This window comes from Gekko japonicus, unplaced genomic scaffold (assembly GCF_001447785.1).
Source record: "Gekko japonicus isolate JY-2015 unplaced genomic scaffold, Gekko_japonicus_V1.1 scaffold1126, whole genome shotgun sequence".
Taxonomy (NCBI): Eukaryota; Metazoa; Chordata; class Lepidosauria; order Squamata; family Gekkonidae; genus Gekko; species Gekko japonicus.
This window is the reverse complement of record NW_015167572.1, coordinates 324,325-347,176: the sequence shown is the minus strand read 5'-3', so window position 1 is coordinate 347,176 and position 22,852 is coordinate 324,325. Positions and strand designations below refer to the sequence as shown.

The 22,852-nt window shown below is 42.2% G+C and overlaps 1 protein-coding gene across 1 annotated transcript in view; it reads right to left on the bottom strand.

Annotated features, from left to right (window-relative positions):
* Nucleotides 1-22,852, bottom strand: part of NBAS (neuroblastoma amplified sequence) — a 275,647-nt gene that overhangs the window by 194,368 nt on the left and 58,427 nt on the right. The window contains exons 13-21 of the mRNA XM_015413856.1: nt 22,423-22,486; nt 21,321-21,514; nt 20,534-20,791; nt 19,382-19,507; nt 18,922-19,073; nt 17,543-17,680; nt 16,081-16,159; nt 14,550-14,654; nt 11,292-11,428 (exon numbers count right to left, since the gene is read on the bottom strand). Coding sequence (XP_015269342.1) covers nt 11,292-11,428; nt 14,550-14,654; nt 16,081-16,159; nt 17,543-17,680; nt 18,922-19,073; nt 19,382-19,507; nt 20,534-20,791; nt 21,321-21,514; nt 22,423-22,486 — 1,253 coding nt within the window. The remainder of the gene's footprint in view (nt 1-11,291; nt 11,429-14,549; nt 14,655-16,080; nt 16,160-17,542; nt 17,681-18,921; nt 19,074-19,381; nt 19,508-20,533; nt 20,792-21,320; nt 21,515-22,422; nt 22,487-22,852) is intronic.

Here is a 22,852-nt window from a genome sequence, read left to right as displayed (position 1 = left end):
AATTTTTTTCTGCTCATACAGATCACCCTCCTTTTTTCTTTTCCTGATTTTTTAAAAGCAACAGTTCCTTTTATCTATTTAATTTTGCAATATATAGGGGTTTATGGCTGCAATTCTAAGAACCCTTTCCAATAAATGAACCCTGTTTTATCAATTTATTTTATCAATGAAACTTATTTCAGGATAAATCTGGTTACAATTGCACCCTTTGACAGCTATTAGTAAATTAGTAAAGCACAGAGTAGGCATCACAGACACATTCTCCCCTACATGGTATGTAAATTCTCATAATCTGATGCATGCTTAGGATGACACACAAAAAACTATAATAATTGATCATATAATTATAAAAATGACTAACAGTGCCATCCTAAGCAGAGTTACATGACATTTTAGACAGAAGGCATCTTTAATTATACGACTGAGGCACTCAAACCTTTAGAACCTTAACATTTCAAATAGGAGTAAGTACAAAAACAAGAGGAAAAATTATGCGTAAAGGAATTTACCTTAAAGGAAAAAGTGAGAAAGCACACCATAATCAAAGACAACAGGATACTGACCAGAGACTTCAGAACTCAATTTCATTAGCACAGGCATATAAAATTAAGGATGGCAGTCTCTAATCGGCCCACAGTCATGCATCTTCCAGCAATATCCTGACTGGACTACTGCTGCACATCCCACATGGGGCTGACTTCAAAAAGCATTCAGAAATATCAACCTGTACAAAATTCAGTAGCCAAAGTCCAAGGGCAGTATTCTCCAGTGTTTTCAGACCTAGGGCCTGACTGAGCTGAAGGACGTGACAGGAACTCATGTCATATTGGAGCGTAACAGAAAAAGGGGGGAGCCAGAGCTGTGACCTTACTAATACCAATATGATATTTTGGATTGCAGACTAAGATGGCTGGATGCGGCAAATACAAGCCAGCCATCAGACAGCGTACTGTAGTGAGGAACAAATGAAAGGATAGGGTCATAGAGGAATCCTCCCTACCGGTGTACCTACCTCACCTTTCCATCTTGCGGCTGTTCTCAGCACACATGCAACACGTCCTTGGTCACTATCCAGGAAGTCCTTCCAAAAAGGCAGCCAAACCACAGCAGCCCTATGAGGAGGGACCTGTGAGATAGGTTAGGCTGCATGAACTAAGGATCAGCCCATGGGCTGAAGACCACAGTGCTTAAGACACCAACAGCACGGAGCTTAACACTCCAGTTTTGAATCATCTTCACTGGCTTCCAGGTGGAATGCAATGTGCCCGAGATGCCCTGAAAGATCTCAACGGCTTGAGACCATGGTAATCTCCTGTACTACAGACCTACTAACAATCCCAGGTCTTCAGCTGGGGCTTTTTTTCTATATCCCCTTGATATTAGCAGTGAGACAGGCAAACAAGTGGAACACAAACTTTTGGGCTAGTCCCTAAACTCTTCCCTATTTTGACTTCTGGCAACTTGAATGACTTTTGGCTTCATGAGGTATTTAAGGGTGGGTCAATATTAAAATTTGATTTTAAAAAAATCAGATGCTGGTTTTTTGCTTCTGATTTTACTAGTGGCTTTTCTGTATTCTTTTTGCTCTTTCATTTTATCATGTTAAGATCTTAATACCTTTTATTCATACTACATGGGCTGCATTATTTATTTATTCACTGATGCCCCACCTTTCTTCTCAAAGGGAATCCAAAGCCGCTTACATCAGTCTCCTCTCCTCCATTTTCCCCTCACAACAACCTTGTGAGGTAGGTTAGGCTGAGAGGGTATGACTGGGCTCAAGGTGACCCGGAAAGCTTCCATGAAAAATCAGGGATTCAAACCTGGGTCTCCCTGATCCTAGTCCAGCACTCTAACCATGATACTACACTGGCTCTCATCCTTACTCACTATTGTCAAGCCCGCCCTGGGCTCTGGGTGCAGCACCGCCCGTGGCCGTGGCGTCCCAAGGTGGGGGAGGTCCGATGGCTCTGGAAGTTGAGGCCTGTTAAAGAAGAGGGGGGAGTGTTGGGACCTCGGATGGGTAGGGGACGGAGTTCGTGCATCGGCTTCCCAGCTTCTCAGCGTCCTCCCTGGACTCTTTCTCTCTCTGCCAGCATCAGGTAATTCCGAGCACGTCTTTCCTCCCCGGCCCCTTCGCTTCCCTCTCCTTTATACCCAGCTCCCTCTCCCAGCACAGCCTCCCTGTGATTCCTCCAAGCCCCGCCCTCTATGATAAGCTCCGACGCCATCCCTACGGCTTCTTGGGTGTGGTTGGAGCTATGCCAGTGGCGGTCCTGTCGGCATGGGGCCGTGCCGCCAGCAGCGGCGTGCGGGGTCTCGTGCGTTCGCGTATTCGCCGTCAGCTTCTCCCGGGTGCTGTCGGCCTGTCCTGTTCCTCCTCGAGACTCTTCGTTCTGCAGTCAGGCTGGCCCAGGCTGCTGTGCCCCAGCGGTGCTGTTGGGGTCCAGCGCTGCGAGGTGTTCCTGGTCTGTGGGTCTCCTGGGTGAGTTGGTGGTCCCTGGGGTCCCTGGGGGGGGGGGTGGGTTATGTTCTGGGACCGGGACAACTATATGTCTCTACTGTGTTACCTAACAGACAAGAGCCATGTAAGTATCTTAAAGAAAACCAAATGAGATTCTGTTTATGTAGCTTTTTATCTAAAATGCTGTGGTGTTTCACAATGTCAGAATGTGACCCAGTCATGTACGTGGATGAGTGGTGTTGCATAAAAATTAATACATGCTCAGAACAAGAAACAGCTCCAAGCCTCTTAGTTGGAAACATAATGGACAGAAGAGAAGAGCCATTCCTAGAGGCAAGCACAGTCAATGCAGTGTTCACATATCACATATGCAGTGTTCACATCATCTCACAGCATGACTTCAGGGTCATATTATGACCTTAAGTGTCTTCTTCCGGTTCTGCTTCTACCAAATTCAAGATGAGATGCAGAGGTGATCTGCGGCTTGGACTCAGGCAGCAGCATAAGTTGGGAATGCACCTCTGTTCACGGTGCCCCTGCCAGCAGGCTGCAGAGGCACTTTGCAGCCCACCTTGGACCCGGACAACACTGGCATGAGCAAACCTTATTGCACGTGCTGCCCTCTGCCAATTTGGTTCCCCAAACAGCCCACACAACTAGTGAACTGGCACTACCCAAATACAACACGGAATGCATCCAGCACACTAAAAGCTGTGCTTGAATCAAGACCAGTGGCCACTGTGCCAATTGCTGAAGCGTCAGGCTGGGAGCAAGGGTCCCACCTCTGATTCATAGTGCTGGAACATAAGACCAGGATGAAGATTTTATAATCTTTCAAAAGAACGATTGAAAACAAAAAATACAAAAAAGGGAGTGAAGGGAAAGGGCTACAAAATAGAAAACCAGCACACCAGTTCTGTAATCAAAGACTCAATTATATATTACTATCACGTATGCCTGAAACAGTCGCCATCAATGGCATTCTGTCACATACTTTCCCCACTGTGTTTGAGGAAAATGATGTTACACCGCCATCTGGATCCCTTCACTATTTCAGAGGTCACTTCCTCGTAAAGAATCCTGAAACAGATTGGCTGCAGGATTACACGATTCCCAGGAGTACATGATTCCCATCAAAGTGAGCTTCAGCAACACTTATTGGGCCAATAAAACCATCTGAAGTGGGCTGTACTATGCTGCCATTGCCTCTTCATTTGTCAGTAGATTTAATTCAGATTTCACAATAAAAAGGGAGCTGCTATCAGGAGGAGACCAAGCATGACAAGACTGAACTTCAGACGGAAATCTGAGAAAGTGAAGACAAAGAAACACACAGGAGAATTGGTGTCTTAAATGTGGATTATAAAAAAAGCTGCAGCCATAATTGCGCTTTCAAGTAAAGTTACCGCTGTTAAGGGAGCCATTCATTTGAATTTCCCGACTTCTGTGAGACTAGTATGTTTGCTATAACAAAGCAATATTGTCGCTTAATGCATGAGAAACAAGAACAACAGAAAATTAAGAGTCTTTGGCTATGTATATTTCTCATTACAAAGGGCATTATTTTTCTAAAGGTATTACCTCTTAAATTCAAAGCAATAATTCTCACAATAAAAACAAGAACTCTGATTATCTCAGGGTAACAGAAAAATTACATCCCTCCATCCTTGCAAGTCAGCCTTAACTCTTTCTGCCATTTTCTTTAAAGGAACAGACTTTTAGGGGGTGGGGGAACACCACCATTTATCTAGAAAACAAATGCTGCCTTCTGGCAATACCAGATAGCTCACAAACAATAGCTACTATCAGGAGGAAAGCTAAGAGAAAGAGAAGATTATGAAAGATGACAACAGGCTGACAGCCAAAAGATACAGCTAAAGAAACAGCTATTGAAAATACATGCCAGCCTTGAACTCTCATCAAGAGGCAGATCCATTTTTCAAAATATTTACCTTCTGCCAGCCCTTTTTTCACACCTGCTCTCTTTTGTGAATTCTGCTGTGTTGATCTTCATGGCAAGAGCAGACTTAACCTTCCCTGTCTCACCACCCACAAAATCCCCTTCAAGTTCCTCAAGCCCATCACACCCCAGCTTTCCCCTTCAGGTACTTATTTTCCTACCTTCCTTAATAGCCACCATGAGCTCCATAAGGAAGAAAGGCTGCTAATAAATATTTTAAATAAATAAAATAAATAAGCAATAAGTAATAACTAAAATGTTCTCTTCCTTCACAGTCCAGCATAAAAAAATCATGGGGGTTAGCAACCAGACCAAGACTGGTGCCCTAAATGGTGCTAACTGATCCCACAGCTATCACCAGGAGAATAATTTTTGCAGCAACAGTGTGGGCCAGTAAGGTACCCACCCTCTCTCTAAGCAGCTCTCTGGTCAAATTAACTGCTGATCAGAATCTAGGTAGACTGCGGCTCTTCTTCATCTGAATGCCATTCAGATCACTGCTGGAGATGCCTCACAGACTTCCTCTACCATGCTAAAGCTTAACATGCATATGGATTATGGTATCTCACTGTCCTACACATAGGTAAACTGGAAGCTGCATGCAGACAACTGCAGTTTCCCAGCATGTGTCCGTGCATCAATTTACACACATGAAGTATCAGATTCCTTACTTAAAATAGTCTTTTTTGCAGTGGCTACCTGGCAATTCAAATGCATCACACCATGCTAGTGTAGTGTAGAGCCAGTCTGGTGTAGTGGTTAAGTGTGCGGACTCTAATCTGGGAGAACCGGGTTTGATTCCCCACTCCTCCACTTGCACCTGGCTGGATGACGTTGGGCAAGCCGTAACTCTGGCACAGCTGTTTTTGAAAAAGAGCAGTTTCTGTCAGAGCTCTCTCATCCCCACCTACCTCACAGGGTGTCTGTTGTGGGGAGGGGAAGGGGAAGGAGAAGGAGTTTGTAAGCCACTCTGAGACACCTTTGGGTAGTGAAGGGCGGGGTATAAATCCAATCTCTTCTCCTTCTTCTGCTTCTTCTCGGGGAATTCCAACAAAAAGGAGCAACAACCCACTTAGACATGCCCACACGTTCTGACATGCAACACACCAACAGGGTACAGCCTACAGCCACAGTTGTAATTTCCTTGCCTCTCGTTTTTCCTTGTGATTGCTCCCATAACTGTTGGGCAACTACTAACTACCCCACCTTTTCCAAATACTGTGCCTATGAGAAATACCCTCCCCACCTCAATCCCATGAAAGAACCACAGGACTTCAACTCCTTTAAAATTAACAATCGTTTGTAAGGAATGACACTGGGATCGCCTGTATCCAAAACAGCTAATGAAGACCTTCTTGCTAACAATGCTAATAAAAACAAGCCTCAGAAACAGAAATGCTAAAACCAGTAATAAACCAAAATGGCTTTTGCTTCTTTGAAAGCAATGGACCCCTTTTCAATCTGCTTTTGGTAGCCTTTCAATCCAGCCTTTTCCTGGGTTTTGATTCTGGGTTGCACAGGCCTTCGGTGAAGGCCACTGGCTGCAGCATCACATAATAGCATGTCAACATCAGTGTCAAATGTGATTTGCTGTGCTGTGCTGTGCTGTGCTGTTTTATATTTGGTGAACTGAAGACCTCCCATATAATGTAGCATCATTCAATTTCTTGCAATGATAATCCAGGTGGGACCACTAAGCATGTAATCTTCATTATAGAAGTAATTCCCCAAAGAGGATTCAACTGCAGCAAACAGACGGCTTCAAAAGGGAATTAGATAAGCATATGGAGCAGAGGTCCATCAGTGGCTATTAGCCACAAGGTATAGATAGGGGCTGGGGCAAATGATCCTCTGTCATCTTGGTGCTTGGGGGGGCTCAACAGTGGGAGGGCTTCTAATGTCCTGGCCCCACTGGTGGACCTCCTGATGGCACTGGTATTTCTGGCCACTGTGTGATACAGAGTGTTGGACTGGATGGGCCTTTGGCCTGATCCAACATTGGCATCTCGTATGTTCTTATGATGTCCACACACACAAAGCTACCTTATATTCCTTTGAACTGGATTTACCAGAGATCGAACTTTCTGCATGCCAAGGAGGTGGTCTGCCACTGAACCATGGGCCCTCCCCACAGATCCATCATGGTTGGTTCTCTGATAGGAGTGTATTAAAATATCCTGTGTTCTATTCTTACAAAAGATATTATGTTACACCGTTTAATGAAAATATCTCATGTCTTAATGTCGGGAAATTGTTGCCCATAAATTTTTGACCTGTATTTCCAGAACAAAATAATTTGGGTAAGATAAGGAAAAACATTTGTTTTTGGTCGTATATTCAAATACTCAATCAAAAAAATCAGTGCAAGTAGTTGTAACCCTTTGCAGCCAGAATATTCCAACAATCAACGAATTGCTGTACACTAGATTTTAGATTTTAAGTAGACCAGCATGGGCATTTTCAAATTGCACTCTTTTTTCCTTATAAAAACGTTACATTAAAAGAGAACTTAAAATGCACTTGACTTTGTACTTTTGAGGACAGGGTTGTCAGGGAAGGTTGTTTGTTTGATTTATGTGCAATATTTCTTTAAAAAGCTACTTAGGAACAACATAACATTCAGGAACTAAATTTTGATTAGGTTGTCTAATTGGCTTTTCGCTAGAATGACAGAACTGGATTGGATGTACTACCGTAATCTCATTTCTCCACTCACTCCACATTAGTATTCCTGTATGTGACAATGCTGCATTCCAAGATGTAAAAATATGCTGTTAAAAAGGTCCTATAAACTTACTTTAAAAGACTGCAACTCAATAGAAGCAAGAAGCTATCATGGACTGAATTAGGCTGTATAAAATCTAATAAAATCTTATAATTTACACCGGCAAACACTTCTTCCTTTGGAAGGTTAATAATGCTTTAAAACCCGTTATCTTTTAAAGCCTGCACATTCTTTGAAGGAACCGAGATGGGAACATAATGGAAAATAAGAGCTTGGAAATAAGGATTTTATTTTGAGTCATTATGTATGCTAAAAATTACAACATGCTGCACCTACCCTAAATGAAACAGTATAAAAGTATTTTCCAGGTTGTCAAGTTAAGGAGCCATGTAAGTTAGGGTACAGTTAAGTTTTTTACATTCACCTTTTCAGTAATGGCAAAACTCATACTAAAAAGGTCTGTACTCAATGTAAGGTGGGAGGCACACATACACATGTGCATTCTTTGGCTCTTCATGTTTATCTTTCAAGCACTACATAACCTCTGATAAAAAAGTTAGCCACAATGCCAGGGTGGAGAGGAGAAGCATAAATACAGATGAAATCTAGCAACACAGAGAAGTGAAAAGAGGCAGCCACAGAAACTGAACAGCAAGAGTGGTTTTGGCTCACTTCAAGTGTGAACTGTAACAGAGCAATCTAAAACAGGGGTGTCAAACATAAGGCCCGGGGGCCAAAACTGGCTCGTCCAGGGCTCTTATGCTGCCTGCAAGCAACTGGTGCAAGGGAGGGAACAGGAGACTGGGGGGGGGGGAGTGGGCAGAGCCACTATGATTGTGGCTTCAGCATGGCATAACAACCTCATCTGCAACAGTCAAGCAATGTGGGGGCATCTGCCCAGTGCTGCACTGCTGGCTCTCCAGTTTGCCCATATGGGTTTTCCTTTGCACCCCCGCTCCCAGTCCATGGGGCCTTGCAGTGAGGATACACCAACTTGGAGCTTACTAGCTGCTGTCCTTTATACAGTTTATATCTCCGGTACCTGGAATTACATTTTATGGCACATATGGCCCGGCCCTACAAAATGACATTTATGTCAGATCCAACCCTCGTAACTAATGAGTTCGACACCTCTGATCTAAAATGTCCTTATTCAACACAGCACCCAAATATTACCAGCACACCTAACCCTGTTTGCCTGCAGAGTCAGACAGTGCAGTATTCAGTATGTATCAAAGGATACAATGTTCATCACATTTATAATAATGCAGCGATGAAGTAAATCTATCCCTCATATACTGACTTGCACTAGATCTTTTATAGAGCTGTTAAAACCATGTAATGCTTTCAATGGAGTTCACTGTACTCAATGCAAAAAGCGAAAGGGCCAAACAGCCTTTTGAAATTATGCAGGAAAAGCGGGTACTAAAGAAAAGTAAAAACAAAATCCCAGATGCTATTTTAATTTAGAAATCTGGCAAAAATGTTTGAGGAACACAGGAATTAAATAATTATTCGTTGAAGGAAAAGAATGGGTAAAGATATATGACTCAAGAAAATGGGAAGATTTGTTTTGTTGCTTTTTATTGCAATATAAAACGTTCAAAAATTATAAAACTGCAGGGGGATTTTAATTATAAAAATACATGGGGATTTGAGAGAAAATAAATATAAATGCAATACTAACTTTCCTGTCAAACCTAAAGTGACGCTGCTGCTTTAAGAACATAAAATGCCTAATTTATAACTTAGTTGTATTAACCAATATATTAATAGAAGTTAGAAGTACCAATGCCTTAGTCTTCTAAAGGGAAAAATACAAATACAATGAAGTACAAGAAGCTGCAAACTGATGTATCTTCTGCTATCTTAGCACATTTCACTTACTAAAAAAATTCCTGAGATTTTTTTAATTAAGAGTTTTGTTTTTTCAGTGCTAAAGCCAATCTCTGTCAAGGTTTGTACTTTGGTAGAAATGTAGTAGTAGTAGTAGTAGTAGTAGTAGTAGTAGTAGTAGTAGTAGTAGTAGTAGTAGTAGTAGTAATATATTCACACACCTTCTTCAATGGCAAAATAATCAGCCCATGAACAAAGGTAATCATATGACTGAGAGCTAATAATGCCATAACTGGTATGAAAATGCAGATCTGTTTCCTGGAACAGTAAAAAGGAATCCAATGGTGTGCGCAAGCAAGGGCTGCTCCATTCGCTCTTGTCTATTTGGGGAGAGCTCATGCATCTTCAGCATGCATAGTTTATATAGAGCCTTTAATGCATGTATTTTTCAGGGGGGGAAACAGAAAACAGTATGGGTGCCTCCCGGCCCCACGTGCCATATATACAGACACTCAGCAGAAATAATCACCATGTTTACCTCAAAACCATCTTTTTTAGATAAAAACTTAACATTTAGTGATTATGCAGAGACCTTTGCAATCTTTCCAAGTCTGATTTTCAGGCTTCCAGCAATGTGCTTCAAGTCTATTTCTACAACTAATATGCAAACACAAAACAACTTCAGACAATAGGTATTCTATTTGTAGCTTAGTACACGTGTGCCTTTCAGAGACAGATGTTCTCCAGCAAAAGCACCTGTGCTTACCGTTTGTAGTGAAACATTTTAGACTGGCTTAATTTCAAAAGGCAGATTTACCAATCACTTTTTGAAGGGGGGGGGAAGCGTTACTCCATTTGTTGACCCAGTGTTGCAACACGAAATACCAAATTAACATTTCAGAACTGCTGTATAAGCAAGAAGCAGAAATTGAAGATGACAAGAATAATAACCCTATGTACTTCAGAATTAAGCAAGCAGTCTGATCCCAAGTATCCAGAGAAAACAAGCAGTCTAATCTACACAAATGCAGTGGCTTTTACAGCCCAAGAAAAACTTTCATTTCTTTTATGCATGTCACATACATCTGTTCATCTCTTATGACTTACAATACAGCTCTAACTCTGGTTTCGTCTTATTCACTGTTAAAACAGCAGGATCCAAACTCAAGAATCCATGCTCCTCTTTCTGAGAAAAATCTCTCCTCCTGAACCATTGTTTAAAGCAGGGCTATTTTTGGGCAGGAACGCACAGGAACAGAGTTCCTGCTGGCTCCCAAGTTGACCACGCCCAGCAGGAACTCATTCGCATAATAGGCCAAACCCAACAGCAGAAACTCATTAGGATTGGCTACGTTAGGGGTGTGTGGCCTAACATGCAAAGAAGTTCCTGCTACAAGAAAAGCCCTGGGTTTTGGCAACAAACAGGGTAAACAGAATAAGAAGCAAAAGGTGGGTGTGGCTGGATGACTACACTTCTGGTAACATGGGGGTGTGGCCTAATATGCTAATGAGCTGTGTTGTCAGGGGTGTGGCCTAATATGCTTATGAGTTTCTGCTTTGGGTGTGGTCTATTATGCTAATGAGTTCCTGCTGGACTTTTTCTACAAAAAGAGCCCTGGTTTAAAGAATTGCCAGGTCAGAGCTTAACTGCTGTTTATGCTACTCAGAACTTCCATCTAACCAAAATATGAACTCAGCTCAAAGAACTGCAGTTTCACATCCAGTTAAATCCAAACCCTGGTTAGCGTTACTGGAACACCGGCGCTGATCTAAGCTGTACATTAAAGTCACTAAGATGGGAGAAGAGAACATTCAAGAGAATGGTTTAGAAAAAGTAGTGTTTACATTCGTGAGGCTGCAGTGTTCCCTCTAAGCTTAGTCAGTGTGAGCTAGCTCACATTTTTTTAGCCTACAGCTCACACATTTTTGTCTTAGCTCAGGAAGGAGGGCTCCAGAGCAAACTAATTTATGCAACAGTCAAATCGCTCGCTCACAACTTTAATGCCAGTAGCTCACAAAGTAGAACTTTTGCTTATAAGACTCCACAGCGTAGAGGGAGCACTGGCTGCCACCCAATTTCTTAATCATGGCTGCCTCTCTGTTACCATTCTATCTGCTGTCCACTGAACAGGGCAATATTTAGCTAGAAATCTATTTACTGACTCTCTCTTGCCTGCACAGGCATTGCTTTTGGACTGACTCTTTAAGAAAACTAATTGTCATTGTTCACTAAAATCCCAAAGATTTCAGGAGGGAGGGAGGTAAAATTAAAGTCTTGCACTGATATTCAGCAAGTATGCACTTACCAAGCTTCAGGCAGCAAAAAGGAATATTCATGTGGAGAGGTGGTCTCTGGAAAATTAGAGAGAATTGCCAATCGATGGGGAAGCAAGTCTGATCCATGGTATGTGAACAAAATCTCCAGGGCTCTTACGTTGCTTTCCTGTACAAATAGTTCAGTTTTAATATTCAGGAGACAGCTACTGGACCATTCTGGTTCCTAAAGAACCATACCCAAAATTATGACGACTGTAAAATTCTCTTTTAGGGAAAAAAAAAGGACTATACACTCTCCTTATACACAGCAACTAATCTGGCAAAAATCTTAAGAGTTAAAACTAGAGATTCTTCATTAATGTAGTGAATGAAAAAAAGAAACTACCAAGCAGACATATACAACACTTGTTAAAATCTCAGGGCCCTTCAACAAGTAGATTAGTAGGACCGAGGTCTTCAGACTTTGCATCAGTGGCATGGCATGAAACCATGGAAAAACAGTGTTGCACTTACCTGTAACTATTGTTCATCAAGGTGTCTTCTGTGCAGGCACACATTGGGACTGCATTTGCAGGATGTTGGAGGGAAACTCTAATCTATAACTCAAAGCAACAATTGACAAAACCCAAGTGACATGAGTGATTTCCGGACATTTGTCACTGAAAGCAGCCAACCTGTCTTTAAAGATGGTAGGTGGCTGATCTACTACAGGCCCTAGTCAGAAAGGAGCCTGTTGTGCCTCTTTAGGAAGTGGCTGATGTTGCACAACCAAATGTCTAGCTCTGTGGTTGGACCTGCACCTGCCCTGTGCCATGAACCTGGAAAAGGGCCACTGTGGTAGGATACTGTGAGGAGCCAGGCTGCTGGTGTGAGTGCCGAGAGTATGGCGACTGCGACTGGTGGAACCTATATGTCTGCCAAGGCCTGTACAGAGTGGCAGGGCCTGCTGTGATGTCAAATGAATGAGCCGTTTGCTTTTTCTTTTTAATTTGGGCTAAAAGATCATCAGTTGACAAAGCAAATAGTGTCGTTCCCTCAAATGGAAGGTCTTCCACCTTCTGCCATGTATCAAGGAGAAAAGCTGTGGAGCGCAGCCAAGCATGTCTTCTCAGTTCGAGCACTAAAGCCACAACCCTAGAGGAGGAGTCATTGCCGTGTCTGCCTGCATTAATCTGTTGCTTGGATAGTCATCATGCTTCAGCTTGGAGAAGTTTAGCCAGAGGCTTCTTGTCTTCAGGACAAAGCTCTATATAAGCAGCCATCTTTTCCCAGAGGAACAACTAGTATCCTCTGATAATTGCACTAGAGTTGGCAATGAGCAGGTTGAGTGCAGCAGAAAAGTAAACTTTTCTACTAGCTGCATCAATTTTTCACCGTTAGAGTGAAATAGAGATCAACTGGTGAGGAAAATGCGCCTGTACACTGTTTCACCTGCATCTCCTCAGCTATGGGGGATGAAGCTGGAGGATGGCAGAACAGGCATGACCTTCTTGTTGCACGCTGTATAAATTCTCCACCTTCTTGGATGTGGCCGCCATACTAGCTGGCTTTTGCCAGAGGGCCTTGGAGATGTCAGCAGCACCCTCTAAAATACAGAAGGTGACTACCCTGGGAGACTCTGCATAGAGCTTGCCTAAGAACGTATGTCGAGGTCTTGGGTTGCTAGAGGTCACCTCTCTTTCCAATGATTTAGCCATCTGCATCATTTACTCTGTGTAGAGCTTCAGATTTTCATTCGGTGACACTGGATCAGGGTCCCCTACAGTGTCATCAGGGGAGGGGTCCGACAGTAAGTCTGAGCCTGGACCAGAGAGGGAGTTAGTCCTCAAAACCTGCTCTTCCTCAGAATCCGAATGCCCCATAAGGGGGTGTGGAGAGACTGCGGGAAGATACCAAACTGGTGGGTCCTCAGCTTCACAGTTCCATGAAGAGGGGTGCCTCGGTTCTGGAGGTGCCTTTTGCAATTGCCAGTTGCCCCATTCTTGAGGTCTAAGCTAAGAAAAATAATACAGGTAGCCGTGCCAAGGAGGCAGAAGCATAGAACTCTGCCACGACGCAGGAGAGGATGGTTCCAATGGACAACTAGCTGCTGGAACCACCAATGCGCCTTGGCCAGGCTCTATCTCCCCTTCTGAGAACAAATGAGCCGGGGAGAAGGAGTTTGTGGTGGGGAGATTTCCCTCCATTTCGCTGGAACTGAAGACAGTTTTGACTGGAACCAAAGCAATAATCGATTCCAGGAGTGTCTTGGAGCTGGAATGATGTTTCTCCTTATGTTTAGATTTGGAATGGGCTTTCTTGGGCAGGGGTTTTGACATGCAGCTTTCAGCCAAATGGACAGGCAATTGGACCTGATGCTTCGGTTCCGTCCCCAGGACTGATGGAACCGAGATGCTCAATGGCAGACTCACAAGTTGGTCAGTTTAAACCGGTGATTTCAAAGGCAAGGACTTGACTACGCTCTGCCAAGGCACTGCCTGGCTACTACACTGCCTGGCTACTACAGCAAGAGAGCATTCTCTCCCATAAGCTTACTTTTAAGCACACTGCTCGATCTGAATGGGGGTTAAATTGGAGGAAAATCTTGCACATGGATGTGTTATGGGCCTCACTCAAGCAGAAAAGGCAGAGAAGGTGTTCATTTGAATGGGTCATTTCTGTAACACTTTGGGTACATTTCTTAAATAAAGCCTTCTGCAACATTCCCCAAATAGGGGAGAGACCCCAGGAGCAAAGAAACTTTGAGAAAAACTCACTACGACCAGAGCTGAAGACAACACATCCTCACAACGCAGTGGCGGTGAAAGGACTGAGGGAGAGAGGGCTCCTCACGGTATAGCATGTGACTGTCAGGCGGGAAGACGGCCTGTAACGAGCTCTGAAGGGGAGGGACTCCCCTTGAAGTGTTAAAAATATACCAGACTAGCTGTAAGAGAGCCTCCGATGGCTGGCCTGCGCAAACACAGTCCCAATGTGGGACTGCACAGAAGACTGAAGATGAAAGAAATAACATGGAGATAACAACCAATGGAAAAGATACATTTTACCATGTATGACAGAAAGAGGACAAAAGCTGCCTAATACTGAGTTGGACCTTTGACCTACCAAGGTCAGTACTGCCTACCAAGACTGGCAGTGGCTCTCCAGGATCTCTTTCTAATGAGACCTACTTTTTCTACAGCAAATAGCATTACACAAATGGACCACTTGATATGATGGCAGCAGCCATACTATCAAAACATCTGTTTAACAGTCCTTTATTAGAAAGCTTCAAGAGTATTAAATACCCGAGCATACGTTCTTGCAGAAAGAATAATATTCTGGTTTCGGAACTTCTTGAAGAATTCAGCATCGTATCTCTGCTCAGCAGCATGTGGGCCTCCAAGTATTTCCTGAAGAAAAACCATTTTTAAAATACTTCAGAATTGTTATCAGTTTCTCAAACATCCTCACTGCTTCCTAAGATATACAGCAAAGCAATCAAAAATTTTATATCACAGTTCTCTCCTGATCGATGCAAAGAGAAACAAATCAACTAATCTATTTGGAATGGAGACAATAGCCAATTCATTATTATCCACAGTGTAGCTGTCTGAGGAATTCCAACAATTTTTCATAACCCAAAAACTGGCTGCAGTGTTTTAATGTCACAGTACAGTGAACTGAGCAAGAGGGCTCCCATATGTGTGATGAACACTTTGTACATTTTCACAGTAGTACAAATGGAGACATACCCATATCTTTTCATAAACAAACCACAATGAAGTTTTAAATACTTGGAGACTCTACAGTATTGCTTGTGAGAAGAAAGCAGGGAAGGTGAGAGTAAGGGAGAATATTCTAATACACACCTGCACACATGGTAACAATTGTCAGAAAACAGCCCTACTGCTGTCTGAATCATGGCTTATAAGCAATGAAAATCAGAAAAGCATTGAATTCATAATAACAAATAGAAGTATCCTAAAGCTATCTCTCCTTATATATAATTGAATAGTGGGTGCCAAAGTTCTAATTCTAAAATGCACTCCCTTAGCGTATGGCTGATGGCACTGCTCCTCAACATATATCGCCACCAATCAGAAGGCAAATCCCGGGTCCCGCCCACACCACAACTGCTGCAACAACCTGGTCTTTTGCATATGGAAGCTGATTGGACTTCACTCCATTCCACACCTCAAACTCCACCCCCCCACAAGGCAGTTGGAATGTCAGTTGCATACGGAATCTGCTGTATTCTGGTGGTGTGCAGGTCCCAGGTTCATGTTTTAAAAGCAGACTGACACTGGTTGCCCAAAGCCAGAGCACTCTCCCAGAGCCTCTTTCTAGATCCCGTTGTATTTATTTCCACAACGGGCCTAATTTCTAGTTACCTATAACCAGGGATCATTTCATAGAAAAAGAGGTGCAGGAGCTCATTAGCATAACTTATTTGCAGAACTTATTTGCATATGCCACACCCCCTGACATCACCGGAAGTGTGTCAGAAGGCAACACCCACCGCTCAGGCTCTACTGGACTGTTTTGGATTACTAGCTATTGCGGGGGAGGGGAACGCGCAGATCTGCCCTCACAGAAGGAGGGAGAGCTTTTACCTGAAGGTGGGCCGGGGGGGGGGGCTCTGCAACTTACCTGGCTGCTTCTTGCTCCTTGTGGCCTGACTGAGGGCTGCTGGGAGCAGGGTGCGGTGATTGTTGCATGTGCCCACCCCCTGGGTTCCTTACTGCCGGAGCTCCGCTCCTGAGTGCTCCCACAGGAAATGACCTCTGCCTATAACCCAATGTCAGCAATCCATGGGTTAAAAACTATCTTCCATACCTCATATGTTGCTAGACGATCCAAATAAGTTAGTAGTTTCAACCTGCTACGACAAAGTTCTTTCTGTTCCAAAGTTAACCTGTTTTCAGAATGAAAAGGGGGCATTTTTATGTGTTTTTAGAAATTCTTCAAACAAACAAACCAACATGTTAACAGTCAAACATTAAGTAATAGTGAGGAGTTGTTGCATGCGTGTATGGTCGATACTCATGATGGCCAAGGCAGCCATGAAATCCTGAGCTGCACTGAAATAAGGGACACTGCTGCGAATACTGAAGTTACCCAATACTGGAACCCAAGGGGGCCCTTCAATACCATTCTCAAGAACAGCTCTCCCATCCCAGGGACTGACACTGTAGGGCAGTGGTGCAGGTGGTACAGAATCTCTGGTCTAGACAAGAAACAAGGACCTTTGGAACAATGAGTAGAGAGTTTATTAACAACCCAGTAGCAATCATGGCCAGGAGTGCTTTTTGCCAGCCAAGACCTACCTTTTAAATTACAACAAATATATTTTCATTAATTTTCTGTTTGTATTTTAACTGATAGCATCTGAATTGGTTTTATTAGCGTAAACCACTTTGCAGGTCTCTGGGATGGAAAAACTGGTACAAGTACTTTAATGGATTAAAAAAAGTCTAAATCAACGTGTACAGGCAGATAAGCATCCAAATGTAGATTTCACCTCCAGCACTGTCTTAATTTCAAACAGACACACATCTAAAAATTATGGATATATTTATATGGGATCAGTGCTGGATCAAATACACTTGTTTGCACTTTTTAAAATCCAAAATGAGAACTGCAGCAAATCACACTGCTTTCAAAGAGCACTGCAGAGACTAGATCCAGTGAGTTATCGGTGGAAGGTGCTGACAGTTGTGGACCTTCCATGCTTCCCTCTCCTCCCTCCAGCAGTCCCTTCCGGCCCAAGAAGAGTGGATTCCTGGGGTAGGAGGGCACATATGAAGTAACAGCCAAACAGGCTGGTGGGCTGTAGTCATGAGGGGCAAAGAGGCAAAATGGGTCCCCTCATGCTTCTGTCATCAGCACAGCTGGAGGGAGAGGAAAGCAGGGAAGATTCCATGAACCGTATTTTAAAATGTGAATCTCAATCCACTCAGGAGCAGTGTTCCCTCTAAGCTGAATTAGTGTGAGCTAGCTCACTGTTTATTAGCCTCCGGCTCACGCATTTTTGTCTTAGCTCAGGAAGGATGGCTTCAGAGCAAACTAATTTATGCAACAGCCAAATTGTTTTATGCCAATAAAGGTATTGTATTTGTATTTGTAACAGCCAAATTGCTCGCTCACAACTTTAATGCCAGTAGCTCACAAAGTAGAATTTTGCTCACAAGACTCCACAGCTTAGAGGGAACATTGCGAGTAAAACAGAATCAAAAGACAGCTCCCTTGGTAATCCTGTATATATAACAAGAGACACAGAGCACAACCCATCATTTACTTAGAGAAGTCTACTGATAGAAGAAGTTCTTGATGCTTCATGGCTTCACGCTCCTTCCTACTTTCTGCTTCTTCCTCAGGAGTTAAAAACTCTTCATACAGTAGTCCGTCAATGTCCACATCACCTGGCAATATAAATCTAGAAGAAGAATGATAGGCAAAGTATGAAGAACTATTTGGCCAAGAACGAAGAGCTACCTTTTAAAACTGCAACAGAGCTTTTAAACTGAATAGGACCAAACAAAAGTAATTCTTTAGAGACAAGCTTTCAGGCTTCACTACCCTTTGTGTACCTTTTCACAGTCTGAGTAGGGAGGGATACATCCTATTTTCTTCCCAAACTGTACTTTTAAAATGTTCTTCATTAATTAAAATTTAGCCATTCTTCAAGCAATAGTAAAGATCTTGAAAAATTAACTACATGTTATAAGTAGGTATATAGAGGGAGTAAACCAAGCAGACTTATGGACCCTGATTGGGTGGAAAGGTAGCATAAAAATGTTTTAAATAATAATTTTAATTATCATAAGACATTGATTTTTGCTATTGTTTTACTTCTATTACTATTCAAAGCCAAACAGTATAACATTGTCCAGTTTAACACTCTAGTTTCATGAAGTTTGAGTCCAGTGGCACCTTTCAGACCAACAACGTTTTACTCAAGGTGTGAGCTTTCGTGTGCCTGAGGAAGTGTCTGACAAAGAGTGAATGCACACGAACGCTCACACCTTGAATAAAACTTTGTTGGTCTTAAAGGTGCCACTGGACTCAAACTTTGTTCTACTGCTTCAGACCAACACAGCTATCCACCTGACTCTAGTTTCACGTTATCATTTAGAGCAACGTGAGACATGGGTGTTACAACCATCATGGGAACAGGAATCTGGGACCACTGGACAGGGGCCAGGGGGCTATGACAAAGTCAGGTCCGCATCCCAGTTTGTTTTCTGTCTCTGCATGTTAGAGACACCAGGGGATTGGGCGGACGGAGAAATCTACATGGACACTGCTACCCATACGACATCTTTAAAAGACTTCATTCAGTCCTGCATGATTATCTTCCAGTTTCTAGAATACTGCTTATATTTTTTCATACATTTTTCACACTTTGAATGGTCAGTCTAAGATAGTGTTTGGCATGCATCCAACTCTTCCACACCTGTAATTTCACTACTTTGACAGCTCAAGGAGCCAGATATTTGTTAGACCCATTTTGACATGAGACTGTGGAATCCAAGAGCAACATGGAAAATGTCTTCGTACTCTCCTGATAGGCATTCAACCACGAATTAGTTAAGGACAGTTAGAGTAATTGCCTCATGTCAGTTAGCCACTTCTGGAAGAGAAAGGAGCTGAACTAACAAATCCACCATCTCAAACCTGCCGCCATCTTCTCCTTTCCCTATGGCAATGAGAGCTTCCAGGTCAGTTCCCTTCAAGCCGTACTGCAGCAATTCTTTAGCAGCATCCACATTCTCAGGAACTCTTTCCAAGCACTCGTGAAGAACCCAGGAACGCTTATTAATTTTGCTCTGTCCCCCATCAAAAAAGGAAAAGAAATGATTTAAGCAAATCATTGGAGCCTGCTGAGTAAAGTAGTACACTTAAAGATTCCTTAGATTGTGTTGTTAAACGTTCCATTACTTTTCCCTTATCCATCTCCAATTGTGACCTGACAATCACATCTACTTCCCTACATGAATGCTTGTTTCCAATTACTTCAGTGGGTTTTTAAATACAGAGTTATTTACAACACATTCTACACTAATTGGGAACATGCATATGCCAGAAAATGAAGAAGAGGGAAAAAAAAGACTACCCTCCTAGCACAAAAACATACCAGATAATCCTGAATAGAAGCAATGCTAACAGCCGATTTCCTCCACTGCCTCTGATAAACAAGATCCGAATCAAGGTCATATGCTTGAGCCAGTGATAAAGCTTCCCCATATTCTTCATTATCAATCTTCAAAAAAAAGTATCAAAATTAAATTTACTTACATGGGATCCACTACAAGACTTCAAAAACCAGCAATTCTCATCCTCAGTTTGATACCAAATATTTAGGGTTTATTCGAAGAAATAGTAAACACGTTTCAACCACATTTCATGTTTTGCGGCAATTTCCCCAAGTATTAAACATAACTCATGTGCAACACAATGACGTTTAGTTTCACACTACAATCACATGACAAGCTTGGGGGGGGGGATCTCATCTTCCAAATATAATATCACATCTGCCTTTCCAGTTCAGTTCAACAACAAAAACAGGAGATTTTTAAACATCAGCAGGAGAATGAAACAAGCAGACTCCAGTAACAAACAGAATAAACCAAGATCAGAGAACAACGTCAGAGTAAACCCAGAGTGAGGAACAACATCAGAACAACCTACATTATCAACTTAATCAAAAGTCAAATGAAATAACCTTTGTCTAATCTGTTTTACAGACTGGCTGGCACCACAGAAGATGAGGTGTTACCCAGATCATCTCTGTTAGTGGACATACAGAAGGGTCAGAATATAGTGAATTGGGTAGGGCTGTACGGGAGAAAACAGTCAATTCCCATAGTAGATTCATATCAAAAGGCAAATATCTAAAGTATATACAACAAAAACACTTGCACATTAATTGGCTAACAAAACAATAGTGGGAAAGGGGTACATAACAGGCTTTTTCAGTTGATATGCTCTTAACTCGCAGATACTTCAAGCTGCTATTCATGGTACATTACTCGCAACTCCTAAATATTGTAAAGATATGGATATGCCGCTGGTGTGAATACAAAATTAATAAACATATAACCCACAGATCCTAAACATATTCTGCTGGAAGGAGATTTTAAATTAATATAACATGCACCACAACCCATAGATATTTGTATATGAATTTTCAGGAACAGGTTGACTTGTGTATGGTATTCTAACCAAACAAATAATTGTGTATAAATATTTGCAGAGGAGGGGAAAGTCGAAAATATCTCATCTTTACCTTTCTTTGGTACAGCTCCTCTGGAGTTGTGGATCTCAAGTTCACAAGGCGATAATTTTTTATAATAGTGCGTGGACGTTTCCGTGGAGGCGCAAACCGCTCCATTTCAGTAACAAAGTACAGGGCTTGCTTTACGTAGCCAAAATACTGGGCCTTGGTGGAACTTTCATCATCCGAATCAGAGTCATCCTCTCCTCCATCTTCATCCCCAGGTCTGCTCTCCAAGCGCAATCTCTTCGGAGCCAACTTTACTTCACACTACAAGGAAAGCAATTCTTACTAAACAGGGCAATGCATCACACTTAAGTCTGCTAGGCTTCAGGACACCAGGAGGCAATAAGTAACCTCAATTCTCAAAGGAGCTGGGAGCAAAAATAACCATTATCAGAAAATGAATTTCCTCTCAAGCATCCAGAGCCAGGTTATTACAATGGGTGGAGTATCAGCACATCAGCTGGGAGTGTGTGCCAGGCACCCTGTCACCCAGCAAATATCCATGGCAGAGAAAAGGGCATGATTCTGTGAGGTGCCAACAGAACTAACACTGGAATCTCTACATTACCATGCTTACCTAGCAGTTTTATGAACAATCCTTCTTGATTAAGTTTTACATTAAACTGGATTCAGCACCAAGAATATCCGATTTGTTTAAAATGATCTAACTGGACTATAACTACTCCATTACAATAGTAAAAGATTTTTTACAACCAGGAGGATTGAAAGAAGCAGTGCTTTACATATTGGAAATGTTGACCCTTGTGACATATCATAAACTGACACTTCCTACCTCCAGACTTAGGAATCCTCCATCATGTGCCAAAGTGACCTGAGGGGAACTTTCAAACCACTCACAGGACTTCCCTAACAGGTTTTTCAGTGTCTTCACCGAGGACACTGTCAGAGCGCCTGAACCGCGAGCCAAAATAACAGCACTCTCAGACCACCAGTTTACATCTATCAGAGGGTAAAAAGATGCTTTGTCTGGAAAAAAGAGAGGGAGAGGAAACAGCAGGCCAAGAATGAGCGCAAACTTCAATTATTTAATAAAAAGCCATTTGGAGAATAAGCAATATATCAGCGACATACAAAGTCTCGCTTCGCTAAATTTTTATGGTAGTATTTTAATTAAAGTTGTCTCTGGATTAAGTAAAGCAAATCTGAATAATTAAAGATTCTGACTTTAGACTTTTGCATATAATACTTTTAAAAATAATGTAGCTAATCACGTTAGGCAGATCTACTTGCATAAAGCAGGACAGATTTTTTAAAAAAACAACAGATAAGAAATAGAGTTTCATTGCTTCTCAAGTCTGCGCCAAGACAATCTTTCTGGCAAATGCTCAGAGCATCATTCACAGAATCGAGAGCAAACTATATTCAACATTAACTCACTGAAAGATGTTACAGCCGGGGAGGGAGGAGATAAAAATATCCATAAGGCATCAGTATTATAGTGACTTCTAATTAGGCTGCCAAATTGTGTTTGGAAAATATTTAGTTAAGTGAAGGTTAATGCAGAACTTTGGAAAAATGAACATCTACTTCTGTGCCTTAAGTATTTCCTTAGACAGAATATTTAGGGTAGATTCACACAGGAACCAGTGAAGGGATTTTGTTATTGTTAGATGCACATGGTGTGAGCAAGTATTTCACTATTACCCTTTATATTATTTTAACAGATCCAGGTGGGAAGCCGTGTTGATCTGAAGTAGTAGGACAAATCTTGAGTCCAGTAGTACCTTTAAGAACTTTAAGGTTTTAAAGGGGCTACTGAAGCCAAAAATTATTATTTTAACAGAGTTACTGAACAAAGTGACATAACAAAAGTATGCTCCCCTCTGCCCCACACTGCAACCCCCTGACCATGGTAACAGGACTATGAGACTAACCTTTAATTCTCTTTCGCTTTTCAAGAGAGAGTCTCCATTCTGGCTTGATGTCATCATAACCTGGCTATGAAAACAAATAAAAATCCAGTTAAGGACTTAACGCACACATTTCCTTTTATACCAAGAGCGTGAGAAGACCGAGACAGAACCTCTTCCCCTCATTTCAGATTCACAAAGGCTGATTGAGGATTACCAGTAGTAGGGAGAGACAAACTTACCATGCTCCAAAGTACTCTGGTAATTTAAAAGGTTACAGTTAAATAATTAAATGTTATTTCTTATATTATTCTGTGTGTGTGTTTGGTATTGTGCACAGGACATACTGTACTGATGTGGCTCATTTGTTTTAAGGTAAACGTGAATGCAACCCTTCACGGGTTGCAAAATGAGGACCACTGGGCTAGAATCCCCACAAGTTAGACAAGCTTGG